At 43.0% G+C, this 26,577-nt stretch overlaps 1 protein-coding gene across 2 annotated transcripts in view; it reads right to left on the bottom strand.

The window, feature by feature from the left end:
* The window catches only part of LOC127236843 (voltage-dependent calcium channel subunit alpha-2/delta-3), a 775,613-nt gene that overhangs the window by 392,712 nt on the left and 356,324 nt on the right, over positions 1-26,577 (bottom strand). For both annotated transcript variants that reach the window (XM_051204755.1, XM_051204756.1), the window contains exons 6-8: positions 10,758-10,889; positions 6,609-6,669; positions 6,371-6,521 (exon numbers count right to left, since the gene is read on the bottom strand). In XM_051204755.1, the coding sequence (XP_051060712.1) occupies positions 6,371-6,521; positions 6,609-6,669; positions 10,758-10,889 (344 nt within the window). The remainder of the gene's footprint in view (positions 1-6,370; positions 6,522-6,608; positions 6,670-10,757; positions 10,890-26,577) is intronic.

Raw genomic sequence — 26,577 nt, 5'->3', positions numbered from 1 at the left:
CTGGCATGAAGGAAGAAGAGGGAGGCCACCAACTATGAGTGCTCAGTGTACAGAAGAGGCAGGAGGTAGGCATGGGAATGCAATGTGACAGATGGGATAAAGAAGGAAGGGAGCTGGTAGTGGGACAGGACTACTCTTGGGGTCAGGGGCCATGACCTCTTGGTTTCCTCTGAAGAACACTTCATATACATTTGTGGGAGATAAAGTGTTATTCCACTAAAACTTGGGGTTCTATTCCATACCCCACACCACACTCTTGAGGGACCCAGGTCTCTAAAATCTAGGAGAAAAGGTGTTGCCAGATCCCTGCAGGAAGGTGTCTATCACAGAAGTTTTCATTCCCCCACTTCCTCACTGAATACTAACTACTAGCCTACTATGTGCTGGGCATGTGAACACTGGCTTAGTCTGCTCATGTATGTGCCAGGCATGTGAACACTGGTTTAGTCTGCTCATGACCATCACCGCTGAGTGATTATAAACAGCTTTTCTTGCCCTTTCCTCATAAAAGAACAAATTCTTATCTCTGCTTCTCTTTTTCATGATAAAAAGTGCTTATCTCTCACACCAAAAGGGTCCTTCTGAACTCAAATCAGGCCACCATGGTCTTCATTAGACTATGTCTTAACACTGCTCTCTCTCTCTCTCTGGCTGAGAGACTATGTCCCTCTCTCAATCAACCACCAAATATATGGCCAGGTACACAAGCGTATCATGTGTCTCCTTTCTGCTGTTCAATCTCTGAAAGCATTTTCATCTCCTCATCCACAGGCACAGTACAGTTCTCAGAAACAAGGCTATTTGGAAAGTCAGGCTTTAACCTCAGTCCTTGAATGGCTAGAGTACTCTTGTAGAGAATCTGAGAACGAGGAGATGGCCATGTAGTAGGAATCATACCCTCTGTCAACATGTGTATACCACAGCCTGAGGGCTGGCCAGCAGCCAGATTGCCCAACGTGATGGAAGAGAACAACACATCTTTCAGACTTGATGGGATAGACTATCAGTTGCATAGACATGGGGATGAGGGAAGACCTTGTAAGAGGGGAGAGGCTTGCAGGAAAGTTCCCAATATCACCCTGCAAGATGAGACTGCACATGATGTCATGCACATAGCTAACTGGATTTGTGTGATATGGCTGACACTCTCAATGCAATCTGATTCTTTTCCCCAGCACCAGTCTGGTTCTGTTTCCTCCATATCCTACCTCATCCTAATAAGCTCCAGATACAGTCAATTCTCTCCTGAAGTGTGTTTGTTAGTGGGGGGTGGTTCACAACCTGAAAACGGTGCTTGCCTTCTCAGTAAACCCTTTCTTCTTCCATCCTAGACCCAACCCATGGCTTAGGCCTAATGTCTGCATCACTTCCAGTACCTACCCAGTCATCACTTGTAAGATGCTGTCACTGAATCTCCCATGGCTTACATGCTCTATCTTTTTCCCTGCCAGGCTCCCTCCCACTGTCCCATGAGCCTTTGTTCCTGGGCTTCTCCATCAGGCAGTCACATACAATCTCAGGGGAGATGAGGCAGATGGCTGCCACCTACAGCAGCTCAGCCGCTAACGTGGCAGACACAGCCATGTTTATTAGACCACTGATCGCAATAACAAAAACAGGCAAAGAAGCAACACTGCAGGGAAACTCATTAATGACACAAAGCTGAGGGTAAGCTGAAGTATAAAATTAAAACTGGAATGTCTATACATTTCCAAAGAACAGATTGATAGGCAAACAATAAATAAGTGGGAATGTCCTAGAGACCCTGGAATTCTATCACTGCCCATGATATTAAAGTGCTGCCTCACTCATGGAAGCAATGGGGGAAGGCCCGTTGCTACATCTCAGGAAGCTGATGCAAAGGAGACTCAATTAAACAACATTAACAGGTTTGCTGCTTTAGTTTTAATCAAATGATCTTCAGGATGAAAATGTAGGAACCATGGAAGGAAACCGAGAAATCCAGAATATTTTCACTAACACACTGTATCCCAGGATCTTCTAGCTTACAAAAGTATAGTCTGAAATTAGAGACACAACTGGCTATAACTGGCAGTGCAGCCCCAACAAACAAGGAAAGCAGACACTAACCCCTGCCTCACTACAACAGCGACTGCTCTGGAGAGCAGGGCCATGGCAGGCAGAGTGCTGGAGAATTAGTTCTCAGAAACAAAACAAAACAAAACTGTGAATTAAAAAACAGAGTATGTACCAGAATTTTCTAGGATGAACCAGCAAATGGTTCTCTCCTCCATACCATTTTGCACAAACCTGGCCTGAAGGAGGCCTTTAAATTGATTTTATAACATCAGCCCAGTGAATGTGGTGTTAGCTTAATACCTGACCTAAGCTTCTGTAAAATAGTTTCTCAACTTCCAGTAGCAGATCAAATTAGCATCCTCATTTTTATGATAATGTTGTTCATTTAATGCATGGCTTGGAGAAAGACTTCAAAGTAAATGAGAAAAAAGTAGGCTCTTTCCATGTCATAATTTAACCTCAAATTTTAACTCCAACTGCATAAAACCTCTCTATTTCACCTGTCCTTTATAAATTCCATCAGTTAATTCATTAGCTCTAGATAGATTTTTCAATATCTCGCTCATCAAAGATAAAACAAAGACCCAGATCATGAGATTTTCAATATAATACTTGAGTTACACTTGACAATGAACTTAATGAAATATAAAGCTGATTCAAATGGCCATGAAACATATTTCCTATTATTTAAATATTCCCTTGCCTTCCTGCATCATGTCACTGAAAATCAAAGGCAATGGAAAGTTAGATTTACCTAAACAAAACCCTATAGTGCATGCAGACTTCCAGCACTGGAAATAAGGAGTCTATTCTTGACTTTCTCTCTCCAAGATGTCTCCCCGAACATCTACCTGACAAGCAAAGGAAGGCTGTCCATACAGAAAAGGCTGCCAAAAGGGTGTCCTCTTGGGCAGCAGGATTCTGCAAGAACAGCCCACTCATGCATGAAGGGCATTCTGCATGGCAGTGCAAAACCCTTCATGTATGCACTTGTAACCTCTAATTCTTGGGAGTACCCTCAAGCAAGTAAGCTCTTTAAAGAGACTTGGGGAAAACCCACATCATATTATGAAGATACGTGTGCAAAATGGGAGCAGGAGAAAAAGCTGCTGCAGGGAAATACGAGTCTGTAAAGCAAAACTAGTGTAATGCACTGAGAGCCAGGAGACACAACTCAGGGGATGCAAGTAACAGTGAGCCACCTCTGAATGTAGCATAGACAGGGCCCTCCAACTGTCAGTAAGCATGCAAACTTATACCCTACTTGGTGGATACTGTAGTAGGACTGATGCAATACTTTCTAGTGTAGCAATTTCATATGTCGATACTATCCAATCAAATGCATACCCAACCTCATTATCACGCACACATTATCTTCAGTGTGTTCCAGGTCATGGTGAGTTCATCCACTGGGACACTCTCAAATAGATGAGAGGGCCTCATGGCACAATAGTAACATAAATCTATAGCCAACCAAGAGGCTTGGGTAAACATCTAATGCCAACTACATGTGACAAATACATTTCATTAAAATAAGATAATAGAGACAAATTACTAGGTATTCTGTAGAATATGATTCTGTTTGTAGAAAGATTATGGGGGCTTGGGTCAGCAGGATGACTCAGTGGGTAAAGGCATTTGCTGCTAAGCTGAAGGACTGAGTTAGTCCCTAGGACCCACATGCTAGAAGAGAAGAGACTCCTGCAGGCTGCCTACTGACATTCAAAGGCACTCACATACTAAAATATAATATAATTTTAAGCATATAGATGCATATATAGAAAAATTGAAATAATTATATCAAATGGAAGAATGAAAAATCTGAATTGTTCAAAAAGATTTATAGGTTTATTCATTCAAAAGCAATCCCCATAGAAGTGGAGTTTGTCTTCTAATGTGAATTCATTACTATATTTGATCCATTCATTTACACATTAGTGGAATGGAGAGCATAGTTCTATCATAAGGTTTCAAGTAAAAATAATCAGACTTTCTAGTCATCACAATAACTTTGCAGATAATCCTAATTCATGCTGAAAACTAATGGACAGATGCAAGGTGATGGCTAATGTAACTGCCAGTGGACTTTATTCTATAAGGGGATGATTTAGGGTAAAGACAAACATTTTCCTTCAACTATTCCATAATAACTGGCTGTCTCCTTTTAATTATCTTAATCACCCTCTCTTCATTACTGCATTGACGCTGTATATCTTAATGAACTTACATAGATTATTTCACGTGATTGGTCTTGTTAACTGAACAATAAATTCTGACAGATAAAGGATGTAGGATATAATTAGTTAGCTTCCCTTCTTCTGTGAATTTCTGATACTTGATACTTCTGTGAGACATAATTAAAGATTAATAGGATAGATAGTCTCAAATTTGCTGCTACTTATCGTAAATGCTCCAGGATATGTGAGGATCTGAGCACATAGTCGGATGGAGGCTGGCAACTAGGGGAAATCCTGATTAGAAAGCCAACATACTCTTGATCGGAAAGCCTCTTTGCAAAGGCCGATGCTCTGAATTCAGTGTCTTTATGGTAAGATGGCTGAGGACTCTGGCTGCATCCTCTGCATCCTCTCCACTTTTGCACAGGAGAGCTGGAGCACGGCAAGTCTGACCTGATGGAGGCTGCATTGTGCACCTTCTTCTGACTGTCAGTTTGAGACCGTAACTTACACTGCTCTGTGACTTTGCCTTCATGCCATGAGCAAAGAGCTGAGACAAAGGTCAATGTAGTGAGCTACTGGGGATCTATGGGTGTGGGCTTTACACAGTGGGTACTCTAGAAACTTGTAGTTCTCAGCCTTCCTAATGCTGCGACCCTTTAATACAGTTCCTCATGTTGTGCTGACTCCCAACCATACAATTATCTTCAGAACTAATTTAGCAACCGTTATGAATCCTAATGTAGATACATGTGTTTTCTGGTGGTGAATGGGTCATTGAACTCCCAAAGGTTGAAAACTACTGCTAGAGACAGTAGCTACTATTATTCAGCCCACAGATATTTAAACTCCTACTGTTTGTCAGGCATTGTCCTAGGGACTGTGCATACATGGTAAATAACCTCTGCACTCCAGTTAGGTAATGGTTTCTTTCTTTTCCAATTGCTCTTCAGAGCTTTAAAATTGGTATTGGGCTTATTTATTTGGCAGATGCATGTGTGTGTACATGAGTATGCATGTATATACATGAGCCATGCAAAAGAAAAGGCAGTGTTGAGTTGTGTTGGTAGTTTATGAGTTCTGGTGATTGACTCAAGCTTGGTAGCAACCACTTTTACTCTCTGAACCATCTTGCTGCCACATCTCAATGGCCTTTTAAAAACTGCATCTGTTGCTTCTTTTGTTTTGTGGCTACACCTTCTAGTCTGGAGGTCTTGTCAGAAACATGGTAGAAGACTACCCAGATGACATCCTTGCTACTTAAACACTTGCACCTTGACCTAAATAGAGAACACAAATTGGTGAGCTGTGTCTGCAGGCGCTGCTCTCACACAGGACGCAATGACAACATGCACTGTCCCAATTCCAGGGCCCAGGCTCTGTGTTTCTTTGCACATTGCCTACATGGTCACCTGCTACACAGAACATAGGATGTCCCAAACAGACATACATGGCAAAGCACACCTGTGCACCACGTCCAAGTGCCCAGTTGAGCACAATAGGGGCACAAAGCTCCTTGTGACTGCAATCTTTGAAAAAGAGAGAGGTTTTTGAAACAGGAGGGACATAACATGATGATAATGCCATGTCAAAGAATGACACAGAACTAAAGAATTACTAAAGAATGCAATAGATCTCTCTTGCAAGTCTATGTTACTGCCCAGTCTTGGCTTGCTCTCTGGTCTCTACCTGACAGTCTCTGGACCCTTGACGTTTCATTGACACTTTATCTCAGCTCTTCTCTGAGAGATGCCCAAGGCGGGCCCTACATCCTGGAGTGCTAAAGAGGGAAGGTGCTGTATTTATGAAGAGCAGATTATTCCCCATCTTCCTGCTCTCACCACCATGGATGTGGGGTTGACCTCGCTTAAATTCATTAGAATGTGAGAATTCTGGCAGCTCATAGGATAGCTTTGCTACATCTCTTTCCCAACATCCCAAAGAAAGTCTGAAGAGGTTGTTCACTAACCTCAAAGAAGCAATGAATTCCACAGCATTCTCAGTCCCTGGAAGACCCTCTACTGTCCCTGATTCAGTGATTCACATGTGGCCTAACCAACCTCCATCCTCTGGTCCCCAGACCCTACATATCCAACAGCAATGATGCAAGTGACCCAAAGTGCAAAGGAAGTACAGAGCAGCCACACACTTACTGTGATGATGTTGAAGAAGTCATCATCACCCAGAGTGTCCAGAATCGAGGAGACCGTTTGCTTGGCGATGGTCAGGCGGAGTCCTTTCATGCTGCCACTGACGTCCACTAAAATGACGACATCTTTTGGAGAAGTTGCTGCCTGGATGTACCTAAATGGAGGGAAATTAAGTAAACATGAATTCTGGCCTCTCTAAATTGCCTCTCAAAATTGACTAAGAGGTTTAAGCACTGCCTACCATTTTCTGTTCCTGCAGTCAAAGGCAATGACGCCATTCTCATCTGGTTCCCATTTAATCCCTAGAAGAAAAAAGGGTTTTATGAGAAACCCTGCAACTTCAAATGGTTATTTGTAGTACTTCAAGGATGCTCTATTTTGCTGACCAGATAGATGTGGTGAGAAAAATCACAACCCAGGAGCTCCTCATTGGCTTTTTACCCAGCTCTGGAAAGCACCCTCCGGCCTCAGCCCTTCCTGCTTCAGAGACCTGCAGTGAATGGAGACAAGATGCTGTCCATGGACAGAGGATGTGACTTTAGCTCCTTTCACAGCTTTGAATAAAGACAGCCAAGGCCATTTCTCATAGCCCAGCAAGGTGCTGAAGCTGCTGGCATCATTCAAAGTTCTCTAGGCAGTGTCTGGCCCCAGCCCTGGCCCCAGACCCCAGTGAGGTTATGTCTACAGCACGGGCCGGGGAGAAATCATGTGATTTGATGGTCCCACCTCGGAATTATTTCCTCCTTGCTTCTGTTATAAAACTCAGACGTTTGGCATGCCTTTCCATGATGAAATGAAACAACCCAATTATCCTGTAAAGTAAAGATTGAATCTGGGCCTTGAAGCTAATACAGTTTTTCCTATATATAAATCTAATCAAGCATCCTTAGTTTTCCTGGTTTGAAAAGGATACAACCAAAGGTGGCATTCTTCTTCTAAATCTGATTATTTTAAGAATAATCTTTTGTTTCAGGGCCAATAAGGTGGCTTAGCAAGTAAAGGTGCCCTGCAAAGCTTGACAATATGAGTTTAATCCCTCAAACCCACTTGTTAGCAGGAGATAAGTACCTGTGGCAAGCTGTCCTCTGACTTACACATATTGTGACACGTGTACACATGTATTCATGCATAAGAGACCCACATTCACATACATATATCTAATGCATAAATAAATCCATTAATTTTCATTCATTTTAAAACAGGAATCACTGCTTTAAAACAAACTAGGACTTCATAATTCCAAGCCAGCAGTGCTGCTCATGGCTAGAGGACTTCAGACTTTAGAGAAAAGAAAAAAGCAGAAAAGTTATTTTCATGGCTGAAATTCCTGATTCAGAGTATGGCACTGGTGCTTCCTTTTCGTTTTCAACTCACAATGGCCAGCATCCCTGATTATACCATGCTAACAACTGTCTGGGGTAAGAGAACATCCCGGCCTACTTCATAGAAGCCTGGGATTGGCACTGTGTGTCTCACGGTGACACCATGTTCTCCCATCCTGGCACCTGCACTGGAGTCTACTTTAAAGAGCATAATAAGGAGCCATAATGTGATTTATTCCTAACTTAATCTGGCACACTGTTTTGTGGAAAGTCAAGCATATTTAGAATGGCAGATTTCAATCCTTTTTTCATTTTTTATTTTTAGTAAATGAGCCTAGTCAAGGGGCTCAGTGGATGCTTCTTACATTTACTGTGTGTGTTGTTTGTGCCTGTGCATATCTATAGACACTATAGGTAACCCACCATCACTCTATGGATCTGTTAGTCTTCTTCCTATGATGTCCTGCTGTGCACTCTCCCAAAACATCTAAGAAGGGACTGGAGGTGGATTTGAAATGGGAGCTCTGTGCTGCATGTGGCCTTGTAACTCTCCACATCCCCACAGGCACTGTTGACAGAGGAGTTTTTCTAAAAGTCCTTATCAGATTAATCTGCTGGAAAACTAGCAAGGAATATAAAACCATCACAAAAATAGATACAGAATAGGATGACCCTGTGCAGGTAAACTTAACACAAACTAGAATGGCCCAAGGATGGCTCTCAATGGAGGGACAGCACATAGAAAGAAATCACAAGGGCCCACAATGCCAGGGCATGCAGATGCCTTGGGGGGGGGCGTCATTAATAGGAAAAGCCTGAGATGCTGCATCACTTTACCTGGGATGCTGTCACAGAGTACAACCTGAGAGGTGGCTTAGAAGGCCTGTACCCCACACACCCACAGTCAGAGGAGTTTTTATCCAAATTATTGGAGCACACACTCCCTACACCCCCACGCTCCTCACTGAGAAATCCTGCAAGGTGGAAGACAGTATTCCTCATTTTAAAGTAATCATGTGCCAGTGAAACAAGGATGTTGCTAAGTGCTAGTGTCCACCAGATTTCTAAAACAGCACGAGCGACTTCATGTTTCATGAGCGTATACATGAGTTTCTTGCTGAAACTTCATTTCACTAGACCCATGTCACTTGCAACCCAAAGTTCCAGTAAAGATGTTTGCTACAAGACAGAGCTTCTCAAGTCAGACTGGGGAACTAGTTTGCCATGTGAGTCAAAAGTCCTCACTTCAGGCTTGTAATAAACCTAGGACTCATGATACACTTGTGAGAATGAAGGCAAGCTCATCCTGCCTAAGGTCAGGCACATTGGTACCAAATGGTACTTTTACAACATGGTGAAAATGGACATAAGCATCCTAATATGAAAAATATTCAAGTAAAAATACCTGCCCCGTGCTTCCCCTCGCTGTATGAGCAGGAGGCAAGAGATGAGCGCTGTCTCGAACCAATTCCACAGGCAGGGGTCACATGACACTATTCGGGGCAACTAAATATTTTTGGAAGACTGTTCCCATGTATTAATTAATGAAGGAAGCACACATATTCTATGGAGTCAAAATCCTGCCAAGAATACCACAAAAGAACTGCAGGCACTTTGACTAAAGCAGTCTGACTAGCAGAAGCTTCATCTATCAATATATCTCGCAATTACCCAAGCAAGCCTGTCATGTTGACTCCCTGAATCCCTTTGTTTTCCAGTGTCCTTGCAACTATACTTTAAGGACTTTTTGCTGGTGGAGACAATTGATAATTTGTGGCTTCTTTTCCACTCTCATCCCAATACCACATAGTCATGTGGCAGCTATCCAGTTGACTGCTAGGCGGGCTTGCTTGCCCTGCATGTTCCAGCCTTAACAATGTGTACCAAGGTTGCTCCATGGAGCACATCAAGGCAGACTGCAGTTTGGTGACATTGAAACTTTAATGGTTCACTGTTTATTATAACATTATCCGTAATAGGATGCTTATTGCTTAAATGGCTGTGAGCTCCACGAGAAAGCGTGTGTACCCTACTGCACAGGGCCCTTGGGAACCATTGAATAATCTGGTGAGGCAGATGCCCTGGCAGGCAAGTCTCAAGCCACAGATGCTGTGTGCAGAGCAAAAAGCTCCTCGAGGCGGAGGCTGATGGTGTCTGTGCAGCAATGTCGAAAGACATCAGGTGCCTAGTCTTACTTAATGAAAACATAAAAGCCTCTCTTTAATTGCTCCAAGATTATGCAGTGTGTGTGTGTGTGTGTGTGTGTGTGTGTGTGTGTTTCCCCCTTCTTTTAGGTTGAGCTTGTTAATTCCTACAGCTGTGATACTGGAACAATTGCAGCCTCAAGTCCTGCTTTCACAACTTGTAAGCAAAATTAAAACTTCCCTTTTTAATTAAAATTTAAGCCAAGCTAGAATTAAAATTCTACTGCAAAGCAAATACCCAGGAAGGCCCCAGAAGGAACACCTGTTCTATGGGCATGGTAGATGAATACTGGGGACATACTAACCAGGGGGAGTTGTTGGAGGCCTTTCTAGAGAGGGGTGTCACCATCTGCCACGTTTGGCACTTTCAACCTCTGACTCCAAGGAGTCAGCCACATCTGAAGTCAGGGAACCCAAGTTTACAATCTATATATCTTATACCTTTTAGTCAGAATTTAATTTTATTCCAAATAGTCAACTTGACAATAATGATCATAATAGCAACAACAGCAGAAGTAATAATAAGAAACCAAGCTCTTGTGTGGTACACCTCACAGCCAGTTCTTTGCTTTGATTGGTTGCTCTATGAATTAATTTATGGAGAAAGATCCTGAAGCCACACACACTTTCTGTTATCAGTGCACAGTGTGTGTGTGAGTGTGCGCACGTGTGTGCATGCATATGCCTGCACACATACCCACACATGCACACACACAGGTATCTCCTTTTTGCTCCTATTCTGTACACTGACAACAGGATCCAATCTTTCATTTTCTTCTAAGGGAAAGGAGAAAACAGCAGGAATCTGAAGAGAATCACAACACCATTCACTGAAGCCAGAATAGTCAACTAAGGCACACTCACCTGGGTACTGCCTGAAAAAGCCCTTTGCACTTCCAAAGTACTGCCATATGAGAGATGGGTCCCGGTCAAAGTTATCTACAAAAACTTTGTTTAGGGATTCAGACCAATAAACTCCATTGACAATTGCAGGATCTGAAAATAAAAAGAGGAGAGCAACATTAGGAAACAGAGGGAGCCAGAACACAGGCACCGCACACCCAGGCTCTCTCACAACAGTGCAGGTCTGAAGGCTGAGACCAAATGTCTGAAGACACTTGGGACTGGTTCTCCTGTCCAGCTCTCTGAGCTACCCGGGAGCCTCCATATGGTACCCTACTCACACTGCATAGCCTTGTATTAGTAATGCTTAATTTGACAGAGACCATGGTTCTTCAGAAAGCATAGAGCATATCACCACCTTCCTAATTCCTAGAACTCAGCATTCAAAATGAAGAATGTGTTTTCTCTTACTGTAATCACCTTGGACAACATGCCATATTCCCATTGGGATTACACCACACAAACTCTTTCCTTCTTCTAAGTGGAGTGCTAGCCCTGTAAGGGAAGGAGTCACCTCTTGCCATTCATCCTCTGCCCTATGGATACTCACGTGGCTGGATGAAAAAACTGGAATGACAAATGAGTAGATAGATGGGTCGATAGGTGGATGGATAGGTGGACAAATGACAGATAAAACAAAGGGTGTTCTTCAGAAACCTGATCTGGGCACTGTGGTGCCAATGGAACTTAGGAGGCAGAGGCAAGAAGGTCACCAGTTCAAGGCCAGTCTGGGTCCCCCAAACAGCCTGAGCTCCATAGTGAGACTCTTTCTAAAAAAGAACAATTACTTTTCTGTCACAGAGTTCCATCAACAAATCTCTTTTCCTCTCCTTGAAAGGCCAAATAACTCTTTGTGTTTTTTCCCCCACATATTTAAAGGGTTAGAGCAAAGAAACGGAAAGCAAAATAAAGAAATTTTAACCCACTGGGTAAGAAATGGGTTTCTGGGGGTACTTTATGACTGTCTACCTTTTCCTTATTCCCCTTTACTCCAGAAGACAATGTTTCAAAATGAGGCAACACACTGAGCCACAGTGAGTTCTAACAGGAATTACTACTTAGCCTTGGTATGAAGAGGGAAGAGTAGGAACACAATGAAGATACAGACCAGGAAAAGTAGAAAAGAGCTGCCCCCTGCTCCCTTCCCGTGGGAAGAGAGGGATTACTTTCTTCTGTCTCCTACAACAGCCCTCTAGGCAGGAACTCAGAGACACTGAACTGCACAGAGACTGGAACGGTAGCCAAGAGAGGGGCCTTTTCCAAAGCTGCATCACCTACCAAGAGGCAAATGTTCTCTCATAGGCAAAAGAGTGAAAATAAAGCCCATTTGAAAGGTTCCGCATATCTTCAGGAAACAGCTAACGGCAAAAAGCACCCACAGAGCTGTTCCAAAGTTCAGATCCCTCTCTGTACTTGATTTCTTTCACTCTTTGGTGATCTAGCTCCCAGATAAATATAGGGAGACATATTCTTACTTATGAATGCCTGACCTTAGCTTGGCATGTTTCTAGCCAGCTTTACTAATTTAAATTATCCCATTTCTCTTTAGCTATGTTTTGCCTCTGGGCCTTCTACCTTCTTATTCTATATATCTTTATTTTTTACTTTGTGGTTATCTGTGTGTCTGTGTGTCCGTGTGGCTGGGCCCTGGTGTCCTCCTCTCCTTCTACCTTTCTTATTTCTAGCTCTTCTTCTTCAAGCCTAGATTTATCTCCTTTTTATTTCCTCTGCTTGGCAGCACTGTCTATTTCTCTTTCCTGCCTAGCTATTGGCCATTCAGTTCTTTATTAGACCAATCATGTGTTTTAGGCAGGCAAAATAGCACAGCTTTACAGAGTTAAACAAATGCAACACGAAAGAATACAACACATCTCTGCATCATTAAACAAATATTCCACAGCATAAACAAATGTAACACATCAAAAATAATATTCCACAACATTTCTCCACAGACTCTTGTGGACTTCTGGGTCATAGCAGCATGCTTATCGCAAGGACTCCTGGTACTATGCAGGTGGGAGGAATAAGGAGAGCTTTCGGTGCCCCTGCTAAGATGGAACATTACATGGAAGTGTGAGCTGAAAGAAACCCTCTTTCCCATAAATTATTTTTTATCAGGCTGTTTTGTCAAACTAGAAGAGCACCCCACCTCTCCCCCATGCCTGCCCTCGGCTCGCTGTGCTTCCCCAGTTGGTCACCCTTAATATGTTTCCTAGACACCATCTACAATTGACAACTGGAAGTTGGTGGGCCTGGGTCTTGCCTGACTGTCTCACCTCCACCTTGCCCTACTCTTTCAGATTGTGTAGGCCATTGGGACTCTGACTTTCATCCCAAAAGTACATCTTGTAACTCCTGTAACTGTAATCAACCACATCATAGCCTGGGAGGGTGAACATGAGCAGTTCAATCTTATCCCATAGAATACTTTTGAGAAAGGCTCTATTCTTGCAATCCTGGAGAACAAAGCCATTTATTATTCCTGCCCAAGCTTGACAGTAATTACTGTGACTTACTCCTGGTTGCAAAAGCCACTTACATGAGCCCACAAACATGCAAATATAATAATGATTCAAAAAACAAAACAAAAAACAAAACAAAACCCATGGCTTTCACCTCCATTGATGGACTTAATTATATCAAAATCATATAAAAAAAAACTTACCACAGTCAGAAGCAAGGAAAAAAAAAAAACCTATTTCACTAGCTCATTGTCTCAACATGTTGCAGAACTCAGGGATTTCCAGTTGGACCATGTTTACTTTGGAACTGGTTTGGTTGTATAATTAGGGCTCCTTTGCAGATAGAGAAGGGATCCCCATTCTTCCAGGTAGTCCTTGAATTCCAGGATTTCTACCCATGAGCAATGTCAGAAATGTAAAGGTAATCCCATGGTCTGAAGAACATGCTGTCTAGTTTATTTGGAAACTAAATCTTGTTCTGAAGTTTTTTTCTTTAAGAAAAGGGAGAGATGACTTTCCAAGGGCAGAGTAAAGGGAAACTAGGAAATTCGACCTGTTTGAAATGGGCTGGATTATATGCATTTGTGTGATTAAATATTTGAGATAGAACCTTCTTTGGCAAGTAAAACTACCACAGTAAGTGCATTTATTCCAGAGGCTCCTTTAATAGATGGGAAAGCCTTGAAGAGCTGCCTATCATTACAGTCAGGATCTAGACAGGCATAGATACAAGGCATTGTACAAGATGTCAAATATCTAACACATATACACACATACACACACATAAACACACACACACATACAAACAAACAAACACACACACACACACACACACAAACACACACACACACCTTGGTTAAAGTTGGTCTTTCAACATCAGTGGCCTACAACAGAAGTCAGTATCTCAAGGGTAAGTCAAGGCTACCCATCTACCCTTCCTCAGGTCCCCAGCCCTTTCTTCTAGCTGTCATTCTGATGTTGGACCAGTAAGCTGGCCTCATAGTCCATCTATGGAAACTGAAGAGATGACATAATTTGGGAAACTCTCAGCATTCTCTCTTGCAACAAGCTAAGCATTTCCTTGCTGTTTGGTTTCAAAATTGGTCTACAGTCCCCTTTGCCTCTAATCATCATAGGGGTCTAATACACCATATCCACCAGCCCCTCTAATGAGTGATTTTAGAGCTGGTGGCCCTAACAGCAGAAATTCATTCTTGTATAATTCTGGAAGCCAGAAGTTCAAAGCCAAGTTTCAACAGGGTAGATTTACTGGGGAGCCTGTGAGACAGACTCTGCCCTGTGCCATGCCACGTTCCTAACCTCTTTGTAGCTCAGCATTCATTGGCTGGCAGACTCCGCATGACATGGGCCACCCATCTGGGTCTCTGGGACAAATACCCCCTTCTTTTCCTCATAAGAACACAAGTAGGCATTAAGTCCAGACCTTATGTCCTAATAAGGTCACATCTACAGATGTGAGAGGTTAAGGCTCAGACAGTTTAAAGGCAGTATACATACACTGAATTATTCACCATAATATACTCCCATTTCATGATTTTCATATATTTTCATATGTATGAGGGTTTTCCTTCTATGTTCATCTGTACACCAAATATGTGCTTGATGCTTGAGGCAGCCAGAAAAAAGTATTGGATCCCCTGAAACTGGAATTACAGACTGTTGTGAGCTACCATGTGTATTATATGAATTGAACCCAGGTCTTCTGGAAGAACCACAGATCCATCTCTCCAGCCCCTGTATATATTACTTTTAAGATCTGACTTTAGTAAGCACAGGACTTTTTGTAGTAAAAACACCTTGTAAGGACTCACATTTTACTTCCATAGCAATAATTCTAATTTTCATGTCAAATTATGTGTATGATATTTGTTAATAAGTCCTATCTGGATTATACTAAAATATATATTTAAAAATGTAGTTTTTGAAATGTGCCTGTGAATGGTATACATGCATGCATATGTGATGTAGGTACACATTTATGTGCTGATGTGTGCATGTGTATACATGCATGAGAGCAAGGGGTTGAAGTTGATTATTTTCCTTGATCAGTCTACCTTCTTCACTGAGGCAGCATATTTCAGTGGAACTCGGAGCTCACCAACCTGACTAGCTCCACTGGCCAGCCTGTTCTGAGAATCCTGTCTCAGAGCTACAACTGTAGGCAGGCCACCATGCCCACTCAGCATTGTATGGATGTTGGGGATTTGAACTCTTGTCCTCATACATGCACAGTAAGTGATTTACCAGCTGAGAGCCATCTCCTCAGTCCCAAAGTCTCCTAAATGTCAAGTGTACACACCAAAACCAAGATTTCCCATGCAAGAAAGCATCTGTTTCCAGACAACAAGGTCATTCTTCCCACTGTTCCTGTCTGCCCCACACAACCTTTTGTGCCTGTCTCTCTATCAAAGTTCAGCAATAGTACCAGCCCTGCCTCCCTGATGAGATAAGTCACCCCCAACATGCCAAGAATGTTCAGCTTTTAACAGAATGGATGCTAGGAGATGCCAGAGAGAATGCCACCATCTTTGTGGTGCATCTTTGTATCTAAAGAGCACCTTCCACATCCCTGGCTTGTGTTTATCATATGTCAGACATCCCAACAACAAACAGCCTGTCAGTTCCAAGTCTATCAAGTGCTTACTACAGCAAATAGGCCAAGAACAATACATCTTAAATAGAGGCTGATTCTTATCCTGCCCATTAGGAACTATATAAACACAGCCTCAGGATGAGCTCTCAGCTTTCATCCTTTCTCTGTATCAGAGTTGCTGGGCAACACCATTGAGAAGCAGCCCAACAATCTGGAGCTCAGACTCTGGAATGAACTCCCAGAATTGAGCTTGCACTTGACACTTGTTAGCTAATGGCCTGGGCCTTGTGACTGCACTTCCTTAAGTGGCAGATACTTCCATTTAGGGGAGAGAGATGTGAGTCACCTTCCTGAAATGCTGCTGAAGAAGGAGTGGGAGTGAACTCTACATCCCTGGGCTGCACAACTATCCCAGGATGCAGCAGTCACTCTAATCGCATGCTTTAGTTCAGCTGTCCACAGACCTCCTGGCTAAGTCTGGATCAGTCTCTCAAATCCTCAAGGCAAAGCACTCTGATTATTCTCATTCATTCATATAACAATATTTCTCAGTCACTTAATCATACAGGGTGTATAATGGTTTGGATATGGTGTGTCCCACAAAGGTCCACTCACTGAATGCTGAGTCCCCATCTGACAGCACTCTTTTGGAGATTTTGAAAACTTTGGAACACGGGGTCCAGTTGGAGGAAATAGGCTAATGGGGGCATACAGTGGGGGCTGCGTCCTGCCTGCTCTGCTCTTTGGCTCCTTCTGTGCTCTCTGACTGCTATGAAGTATCTGGCTTTGTTCCTTCTTGACTTCCTCACCACAGTGCTCTGCTTCATGATAGCCCAGAAAAAAACAGAGCCATCAAGCACAGACTGGGACCTCTAAAATACAAGCCAAAGAAAACCTTCCTTCCTGGAGGTTCCATCAGGGATTTGGCCAGTGGTGACAAGAATCCAGTCAGTTCTGCCTCATGAGGACACAACAAAGGGAATTTCAAAGAGAAATAAGTGTGGCGAAGCAAACAGAATGAAATAGGTCAGAAAGTTACTTTGGGTGGGAAGGAATGGGGGCACCTTTTGGAGGTGGCATCTACAAGCTGAGAAGGCCCCCAAGCATCTGTTCAGGTAGAGGACAATCTTAAAACTGTGATCTGAAAAGGAAGGAGGCATAGCAGGAATGGGGCGCTGCTGAGGTCAGTAGGAGGTAGTAGAAGCAGAGGCTGGGGGATGGGCAGGATTAGGAGAGGATTTTAGCATAACAGTGAAGTTCCCAGCCAAGTACACACTCTCTAACAGATAATGCCTGCCTCCACTATGCGAAGGCACATCCCACCTAGATTCATGTTCCCAATTCAAATTTATTTCTGAAATCTGTAGCAAGCATTGCCACTTCCTCTTCCCAGGACAAGCAATCAGAATCTTCACAGCTATCTCAGTGCCCAAATTTCCTGCCCAGACCTCTGTAGTCTAGGACACACTTGATTTTTTCTACCAGTGCCCCTCATTCTACTATAAATTAGCAGAACTGAACTATTTTAACTTGTTATTTCCTACCACAAAATCTGAGTCCATTTCTAGGGAATCTGAGTAAACATAAATGGATATAGAATTACATAGAAATTTCTCTTTTCCAAAAACCACCGTTGGAAGGGAAGAGTGTGAACTTAGATGCTGCAAGTTTGGTGCAGAGTTGCTCTTTAGGAAGATGTATAGTACTTTGCTCTTGGTGACAGACAGGATCACAGGCTTGCATAAATAAAACTATTTGAAGCTGAGTACCTGTAGATATGCAATTACACGGCAATGATTAGTCAGGGGACTGAGCCTATGTAGCTGTTCTCCAGGGCTGGTGCTAAACCACCTTCAGAAGAATGGATGGGAATTTTCATGCCTCTATTTGAGCAAGTAAATGGCATCTTCCCCTTCATTCTCACTAGATCATGGACTAAATAAGTGACTCTGATGCTGGTTATCCATCCCTTCCATCTCGTAGAGCAGGCTATTGCATATGGACTGAATTATAAAACAGGCTTTTTTGCCAAACATTTGTCGTCCCACTAAACTTCATGATAGGATAGATATTAAATGCAGGTTACTTTTCACAAAGATGGAGTCAATTTCTGGCAGTTCTGAGGCCAGAGGGACAAGGAGGATCCATAGTCCCATGGTGCATGACTCTGGATGGGGTTGGGAAGCAAAGGCTTGGCAAATTCCCAAGAATACTCAAGATTCTCTTTGTATGTTGTCTCAGTGTGTAAGTTGGGGGATGAATTCCCCAGTGCATTTTCATTTCATTGATTAGCCTTATGCCATTCTTCTGTTGTTAAAATTCTTTCCCAGAGGCAGATGTAACCAACATCTGCCCCTTCTCCTAAGGTCCCAATGACAAACAGGGGCATGATTCTACCAAAGTTCATTCTGGGAAAACAATGAGTTTACTGGGCTTCTTTGCAGAACATGGGTAAGAGGTTATTCGTGGGGTATAGGAAGTTTCTACCCATCAAGGACCATAGCTTTCCCACAGTCACATGGATGGATCCTCAGTATTCCCTGGCCTCTATACTCTAGCCCCTCCCTGAGACCACCTGTAATTAGATCAGAGTCACATACAACAGGTGGTGTTGGATGGTCAGATACTCAAGTAAGGGTCTTCTGACCCTGTCTGTCCTTTGAGGGGATGTAAATAGTCAACAAGTCCAGCTTGGATGGTGCCTTGCAAGTAGGCATAGTTGAACTCCCCAAGCTGGTGAGCATTTGTCTTGGAGGATAGACCTGTACAACACTCCATTAATTTAAGTTGTATAGAATAATTTATGTATGTTTTCCTCTTCATAGGATCTGAGAATAAGATGCTCACAAGTCTTTGTGGGAGAAAATAATGATAGCAATAATAATGATGATCATGATGATAATATTTATGACACATTTACAATGTGCCACAAACTATGCAGACCCTTTACAGAGGGTGACAGACTCCTCTTCCTATTCCCATTTTGTAAGAAAATGTATTCCATTATTTAAGGCAGAGGCTAGTAAAGTTAGTTCCTTGTATAAATGGCCAGATAATGGAAGATACCATCAGAGATTATGGCCTCCATTTATCTGACCTATGGGAGAAAGGGATGGCTTAATGTGTGTATCCCATAAACCAGGTGATACATGGGTTGGCACAGGAGTCCTAGACTCAACTGTCAACAGATAACTGATGCATGGTCTATATGGAGATAGGCAGTCAGCTTTTCTAGGGACTCAGACATGGCATCTTTGCATTTATTACAGGGAAAATCATAGATTAGTTCAAGGGATTGGCCAGATAAAGTAGATAGGGCTGGGGACCAAGACCAAGCTCTTCTTCAAGAGTTGCCCTGTGTGTTCACCTCAGTTTCTTGTGCAGAATAGTATGTAAGGCCAGCTCATCACCTCAGCATTCAGAGTTGGGGTGGGCCTACAGAACACTGCAAGTTATAAAACCTCAGCTAAAGTGTCCCAGACTTACAGCTATGTCCAACCATTGCCAGTAATTTACATATAGCCAAGAATAGCTATAAATATAGCCCAACACAAAATTGTAAACATACTTAAAACACACACTGTGGCGGTGTGATAGGAATGACCCCCATAGACTCATGTGTTTGAAAGCTTGGCCCATAAGGAGTGGCACTATTAGAAGGTGTGGCCTTGTTGAAGTAGGCATGGCTTTATTGGAGGAAGTGTGTCTCTATGGGGGCAGGCTTTGAGTCTTATATGTTCAAGCTACTCCCTGTGTAGCACAATCTCCTTCTGATGCATGAGTATCAAGATGTAGAACTCTCAGCTCCTTCTCCAGCACCAAGTCTGCCTGCATGCTGCCATGTCCCACCATAATGATAATGGAGTAAACATCTGAAACTGTAAGCCATCCCAATTAAATGCTTTCCTTTCAAAGAGTTGCTGTGGTCATGGTGTCTTTTCACAGAAGTAGAAACTCTAGCTAACACACACACACACACACACACACACACACACACACACACATACACACACACTGCATTATTTGTGAAACCATATTATGGTTCTCAAGCGGGAACTTTATGGGTGACAATTTCATATCCCCATATCATAAGGTTGGACATCATTACCAGATAAGCACATTTTTTAGCGCTTTTGAATTCTAAAGTGGTACCTGATACATTGTAGTCAGGCTGGTATTCACTAAATTAAATCATCACACTGTATGGGACATATACCTTTTAACCCAATTACTTTGGACCTCCAGCAGAAAGAAAATCTGCTAGTTTCTTTTCTGGGTGTTTGCTTAGGGACTAGCTGCATACAGCACATTGCCAGAAGTATGTCCTTGGAGCCTATTTTCTTGGTTGGTTCTCTTACCTCTCTATTTGCTCCTGCATACCACAAGGTAAGTTGCTTTGCTCTACCATGCTTCTCATCATGTGTTCAGCCACATCTCAGGCACAAAACAATGTATTCAGTTGGCCATGGGCTCAGACCCATGGTAATTTTTCCCAGGATATGTATGCCATGTCAGCTATCTTCTCACAGCATTGTGAAATCTAAATAGCACAGAATATTGGCACAGGGAGAGGCTGAGCCTTCACTGGGACTAGATAACCACACTGTCCCACCTGAATGGTGGGAGTTGGGGAAAGTTTGGAGAAGGAAGGTAGAGAGATCTTGAATGGCTTGATGGGTAAGTAGTATGGAAGTTCAGGAGACCAGAGTGCTGATGGGAATAGGACAATAAAGAATGTACTCACGGCCAGACACATGAAACATGACTGGAATTCAAACACTTGGCAAATAAATGGAGCAGGGAATTGGGTATTTGAAGTCAGTCTCAACTACATATTCAGTTAGAGCCCATCCTAGGCTACATGAGACCCTATCTCAAAAAAAGAAAAAAAAAAAAAAAGCTGTACTTTACTTCAGATGGTAATTAGGAGTCCACAGGGAATAGGAAGGACCACGGACCACATGTCTAATTTTGTACAAAGAATCTCTGTATATTTTGTCACTGTCTTGAGACTTTTCATGAAGATGAATTTAAAAGCTGAGGTCAAATTAATCTTGCAGAGAAAAATTCCAAGGCACCCTATGGCATGGTTATTGCTAGCTGCTTTTAGACAGGTTTATAGTACATATTTAGAACAAAGAACAAATGGTAAAACTTGAAAAAGAATTAAGAAATTTGGAAAAAAGGAAGGGAATTTAAAATCATGGAAGGTGCAGTTGTTAAAGAGATAGGGTGACTGAGGCAAAATACTTTGTACCAAGACAGTGGGTAAGATGCCTTGAAAACACCTCAGGAACCATATCCATCATAGGCTCCATTGTAGGGTATAAACTTTTTTCATAAGTTTCATAAAAAGGAAAGAGTTCCTTTTTATCAGGCCTTCGGGGACATTAACAAAAGTGCTCCTTGTGGTCAGTCATTTAGATACTGACCTAAATTAGGTACAGAGGCCCCAGGGAGGCTGGTTACCTTTTGAGCCGGCAGCAAAACTTGACATCAACATGTGATGCTGGTTTTGCATGTAGGCATGCAGAATGCAAGATGTATGGCATCATACATGTTTCTATCTAGTTTTCAAAGGAAAGCCTGGGAAGCTAGGAAATGTGTTACAGGGTTATGGACCTTGCAAGCAATCCCCAAGAGAGGGAGCTGTGAGGATGAAGTCAAAGAGGTAATGACAAATCCAGGAAGTTGAAGATGCCAGGAATGTGAAATGTCTGCCAAGGAAAGCCACAGTCAGTGAGCAGAGGTAGCCCAGGGGAGATGCATGTGGTCTGTAGCCAGCAAAGCCTCCAGCCAAGCTGTTTGTTCCCTTGGCAGCTCATAGCAAGCAACCACCAGGATGCCAGACACAGAGCAACAGGATTACAAGATTAATTAACTGTCCTGCTGGGTCTCAGTCTTACTGAGGTCCCACCTTGCCTATCCGTGTTCTCATCACTCCCATTTAGAAAGAAAATGTTTGTCCTTCTCTACTATATCTATTTAACCTGAGGGAGGGGGGGTAGTTTTGTGTGTGTGTGTGTGTGTGTGTGTGTGTGTGTGTGTGTGTGTGTTTAACTTAAAAGTCTCAGAAAACTTTTTTCTTTCTTTAATTTTTATTCTCCCAGTGGCCTAAGGCTAATAGCTTTTCTTGAGTCTAAGAAGAGACTTGGGACTTGGTGAACTGTTAGGAAGTGCTTGGAGTTTTTGGACAAGGGGCCTACTTGGAGGAAGTGGGGCAGCAGTGTCATGCTTGTGTGCCAGAGCACTTCTTGCCACCAGCACCTTGTTTCTCTCTGCTTGCTGGCTGCATGAGGTACGAGCCCCTTTCCTCCGACATGCCCTTCTCCCTTGATGCTCTGCCTTGCCATGGGTCTAGAAGCCATGGAGCCCAGATGGGCGTGGACTAAACTTCACACACCCAATCAAAAAAGAAATCTTTGCTCTTTGTAGATTGTTGTTCTAAGGTATTCAACATGGTAGCAAGAAGCTAACACCTAACTTTGGCAACCTTGCCAGAAGGGCACAAATCATAACCAGCCATATTCTGGCACACAGATTAATTGACTATCTCTACTGGATAGAATATAACATTTACTTACACACTCAGAAAATATTTTCTGACGACACACCGTGGGCCACCATGTGATGGGACTTGGGGATAAAGTGATAAAGGAAAGCCAGATATGGTCTTGAACTCAATGAATTACATGACCCAGAGGGGGAATCGGAATCTACATGGTGAAGGGGCCTAGAGTGAGAAAAAGGGTACAGACTGGCCTAGCAGAGCCAAAACAAGTTGATATGACTTGAATTTGGATTTCAAAAGGAAGCCAGACAGAAAATGGTGAAGTAGGGACTCAAGCAGGGTCCTGTAGATTGGATCTGTAGACAGGTCTCATCTCAATAGCACTAGAGACTCCTAGAGAACTGGCAGACACTTAAGGTTGCTATTAGGCAACAACCAAGTGGTTAATCGATGGGGTTGAAGGAATTCCAGGCTCCTGCAGTCCCTTAAGGCATGTGATGGTGCTGTATTGGTGTGACAAGATAAGAGAGGCCAGAGGTGTGCAGAGCAGACACATACTGATTTGAGTTTTGAATTTGAAAGGCATGCATTATGCCAGTGGCTGCATCTCACTTCTGTCTCAGATAGTATAAGGATAGCAATACTACAGCATAGTTATGTTGTAAAAGTAGCCCAAGGACTGTTGTGGACTTTAAATCACATGAGAACCGGGAATTCCAGTGACTTTCGGGGTGGGGGGGGGGAACAACACTGGATTGTCATTGATGTTAATACTAAGGATGACAAATTTTCCCTTGTCAGCATCCTAGGAATGCACTTAAGCTACTCTTCCATGTACTTCAGGCTGATGGAACTGAATTGTTCTGGTACCTAAAAAGAAGAATGATTAGACAAGAAAGTCCCAGAATGCCCTGTCTGGGTGCAGGGAGCATCCATGGACACAGGGTATCCACTTTATGGGTGGATAACACCCCATGGTACCAGCTGCCCTACACGTATCATCTCCATCATGTGACAGCTCCTGGGAGAATCATGTGATTCAGTGGAGCATGAGGGATCTGAGGTCTCACAAGGGTACATCATATAGCCAGATGGACATGGGTTCTGATTTGCAGAAGACTGTGCAGGGCACATGAGAGTGAGGCTTCAAGAACATTTAGTTCTTGACCTCTGTCCTCATCTTTTTTTGAGTATCCCATCAACAACACTTGAAAATATGGTACTTGAAATCTTATCTGTTCTATATTCCATTTAAGGAGACACAGAAAAGAAACCACTATGGAAAGAATAGCTGTTCTGACAAATGACATGCAATTGAGGACAACATCCAGTCTCCATGGCTGTCATCATTTAGTAAGAACCAATTCATGATACACCCAGAAAGACTGCTCTTGTTTCATTTAACCTTTAGAAAAGAGAATGAAACCCAAACCTTCCTTCCATCTTCCAGACAGCCCAGGCTCCCAGGAAATACGATTCCGTGGGCCTGCCACCCAAACTGATGCTATCAGCTCTTTATTGATATTTAATATAAACACAGCCCCAAGGCTAGCAGGTACCCTGACAAGGTCTGAAACATAATTGCCAAGGAACTGTACGAATGCATGTAGCAATTAAGAAACTGTCAGGGCTATTGCTGGTGCAATGACATAGCGCTGCGGGCAGGACAAAAGCAGCTGGTACTGAGCTGTGGAAACGGGGAGCAGATAACTGCGGTGGGAACCAAGCAACTGAACTAACCACACAGCATCCTGATAGCTGCTGTGGCCCAGACATCCAGGCAGGATACCAGTACACTGTGGGCATTTCAAAAGGAAGTTGGACCAGGATTAAGTCTGCTGTTTGATTTCACCCAGAGACCAAAAATCCACTCTCCCTCCTCTGACACAAGACTGTATACTGCAGGGAGAACACTAGCTCTGATTCTGGTTTTTGTAGGGATGGAGAATGAGGGTTCTATTGGTTAGCATTGTCAACTTGACACAGCTAGAGTCATCTGAGGGGAGGGAACTCCAGTTGAGAAAGTGCCTCTGTAAGATCAGGCTGTAGGCATGCAAGCCAATAGTGCATTTTCTTAGTCAGTGATTGATGCTGTAGGGTCCAGCACACTATGGGTGGGGACATCCCTGGGGTAGTATCCTGGGTTCCATGAGAAAGCAGGCTGAGCAAGCCACAAGGAGCAGACCTGTAAGCAGAATTCTTCTATAGCCTCTGCATTAGGTTCCTGCCCTGTTAAGTCCCAGTCTTGTTTTTCTCAATGAACTGTGATTTGGGGTATGTAAGCCTAATAAACCCTCCCTTCCTCAAGTTGCTTTTGGTCATAGTAAGCCCAACTAAGACAAGAGATAGAAAAAATGGATGCATGGTGGTTGTTTAACACCTGCATAAAGAAAATTGAAAGTTGTGTTAGCATTTTCACAGCTGTCCTACTAGCACTAGCCTAAAAAGTCAGAAAGTTCTCAACCATATAGGGTCAGGTAACAGTACATAGAGTTATGAGTGCTCCAGAAATAGATGGAATTGGGAAAATGTAGTTTCCATGTTTGTAACTCCTCCCAATGCCCCTCCTTGATAAGTTCCCACCAGCATCCAGACCAGTATATGGGACAGCCGGAGACACACAGACACACTCTTTGAACAAGGAAAATTGGTTCTTTACTTTTACAAAGTGTACGTCCAGCCTCTCTGTCCTCCTGGTCTGAAAGTGACAAGCCATTGAAGAACAAGAAGATGTACATGTGGTCCCCTACTGAGTATTTCTAGCTCTGTCCCTGTGCAAGTAGTTAAGCTGTGAAAGGGGTAGGCTGGGAAATGTTCAGAAAGAGTTCCAAGTGGATGGGGTCTTCCATGAGTGGATCCCAAGAAATACATGCTCCATGCAGCCTTGGGAAGGCAGCCAACTCCATGCTGAGGTGGTTTTATGGACCTGGCATCAGGGGTCTGGGTTCACATGAGTAGAAAACACTGTAAGTGCTTGTTTCTGATGCTCAATTGCATGTGAGGATCTATGGGCCATAAACCTTTTGAACTGTACCACTGGAAGTGTGAACACTGCCAAAGGCTGTGATACACACTAGGAGTGATGCCAACTTCCAGGAATGCTAGCCAAGAACTATTAACAAGGAGACTCCCGCTGTCTTTCCATAGACCTCAGTCACCCTGCACATGCTTTTATCAGCTATAGTTTTGGCTTGTAGAACAATGGCATTGAACAAAATTAAATGAAACCAAATGATTGTGTTTATAGACTCTCCATAGGGCATGTACACTAGCACCTAATTCCTGAGTGTCAGGGACAGATATCTAACAGTTAGCTTTTCTTGGCATATAGATGGTTCGTCCAAGTGATTTACAACCAGGATGACTGTATAACTTTGCATCCAAAATATGTCACTGAGAAGAAAACAGGGTATACTAGTCAAACTTTTGGAGGTAATGGAAACATAACTGAGGGGAAAAACAGCAACACCTAAGTAAAGGAATTCCATATTTTGGCTCCTTTTCCTGAGCTTTCAACCCATACCCATGCATGGCTAACTATATCCATTGCTTTGGGCTTGAAATGAAGCAAAACATCAAAGCAGCATGAATATATAGCAGAGGCTGCTCATCTCAGAGTAGACAAGAAACCCAAAAGACTATCCAGAAGGACCCAGAGATCTACACTTCAAAGCACTTCTCTAACGACCCATGCCCCTCCAACTCTCACCTCCTGCAGTTTGACCACCTGTCAGTGGTCTCAAAATGAACTCACCCCTGAGTTCAGCCACTGATGAAGGTAGAACCCCCATGGCTCACCCACTTCACAGAAGCTCCATCACTAAACACTGTGAGTCAGGTGAGTTCCATCATGAGGATACTTCACATTCAAATCATAAGGATGCTAACTATTATTACCACAAAACCAGTGTGAACATTTGCCACCTTTCTTAGGCAAACCCAGACGACAAGTGCTCACTTTTCATAATCTAACCAGTTCTATGGACAATGGAAATGTGCATATGTGGATGGGTATGTGCATACGCATCTCTAATGTGGTTATGATGTGCAGTCAACTACTTAGTCAAGAAAGGTTGAAGTAAAAAGTGGTGTGTGTATGCGTGCGTGCGTGTGTGGGTGCGTGTGTGTGTGTGTGTGTGTGTGAGAGAGAGAGAGACAGAGAGAGAGAGAAAGAGATGTTAACACTTAACTATG

This window comes from Phodopus roborovskii, unplaced genomic scaffold (assembly GCF_943737965.1).
Source record: "Phodopus roborovskii unplaced genomic scaffold, PHOROB, whole genome shotgun sequence".
In the NCBI taxonomy this organism is placed as follows: domain Eukaryota; kingdom Metazoa; phylum Chordata; class Mammalia; order Rodentia; family Cricetidae; genus Phodopus; species Phodopus roborovskii.
Note: the sequence above shows the minus strand (reverse complement) of the source record. Positions and strands in the feature narration are given on the sequence as shown.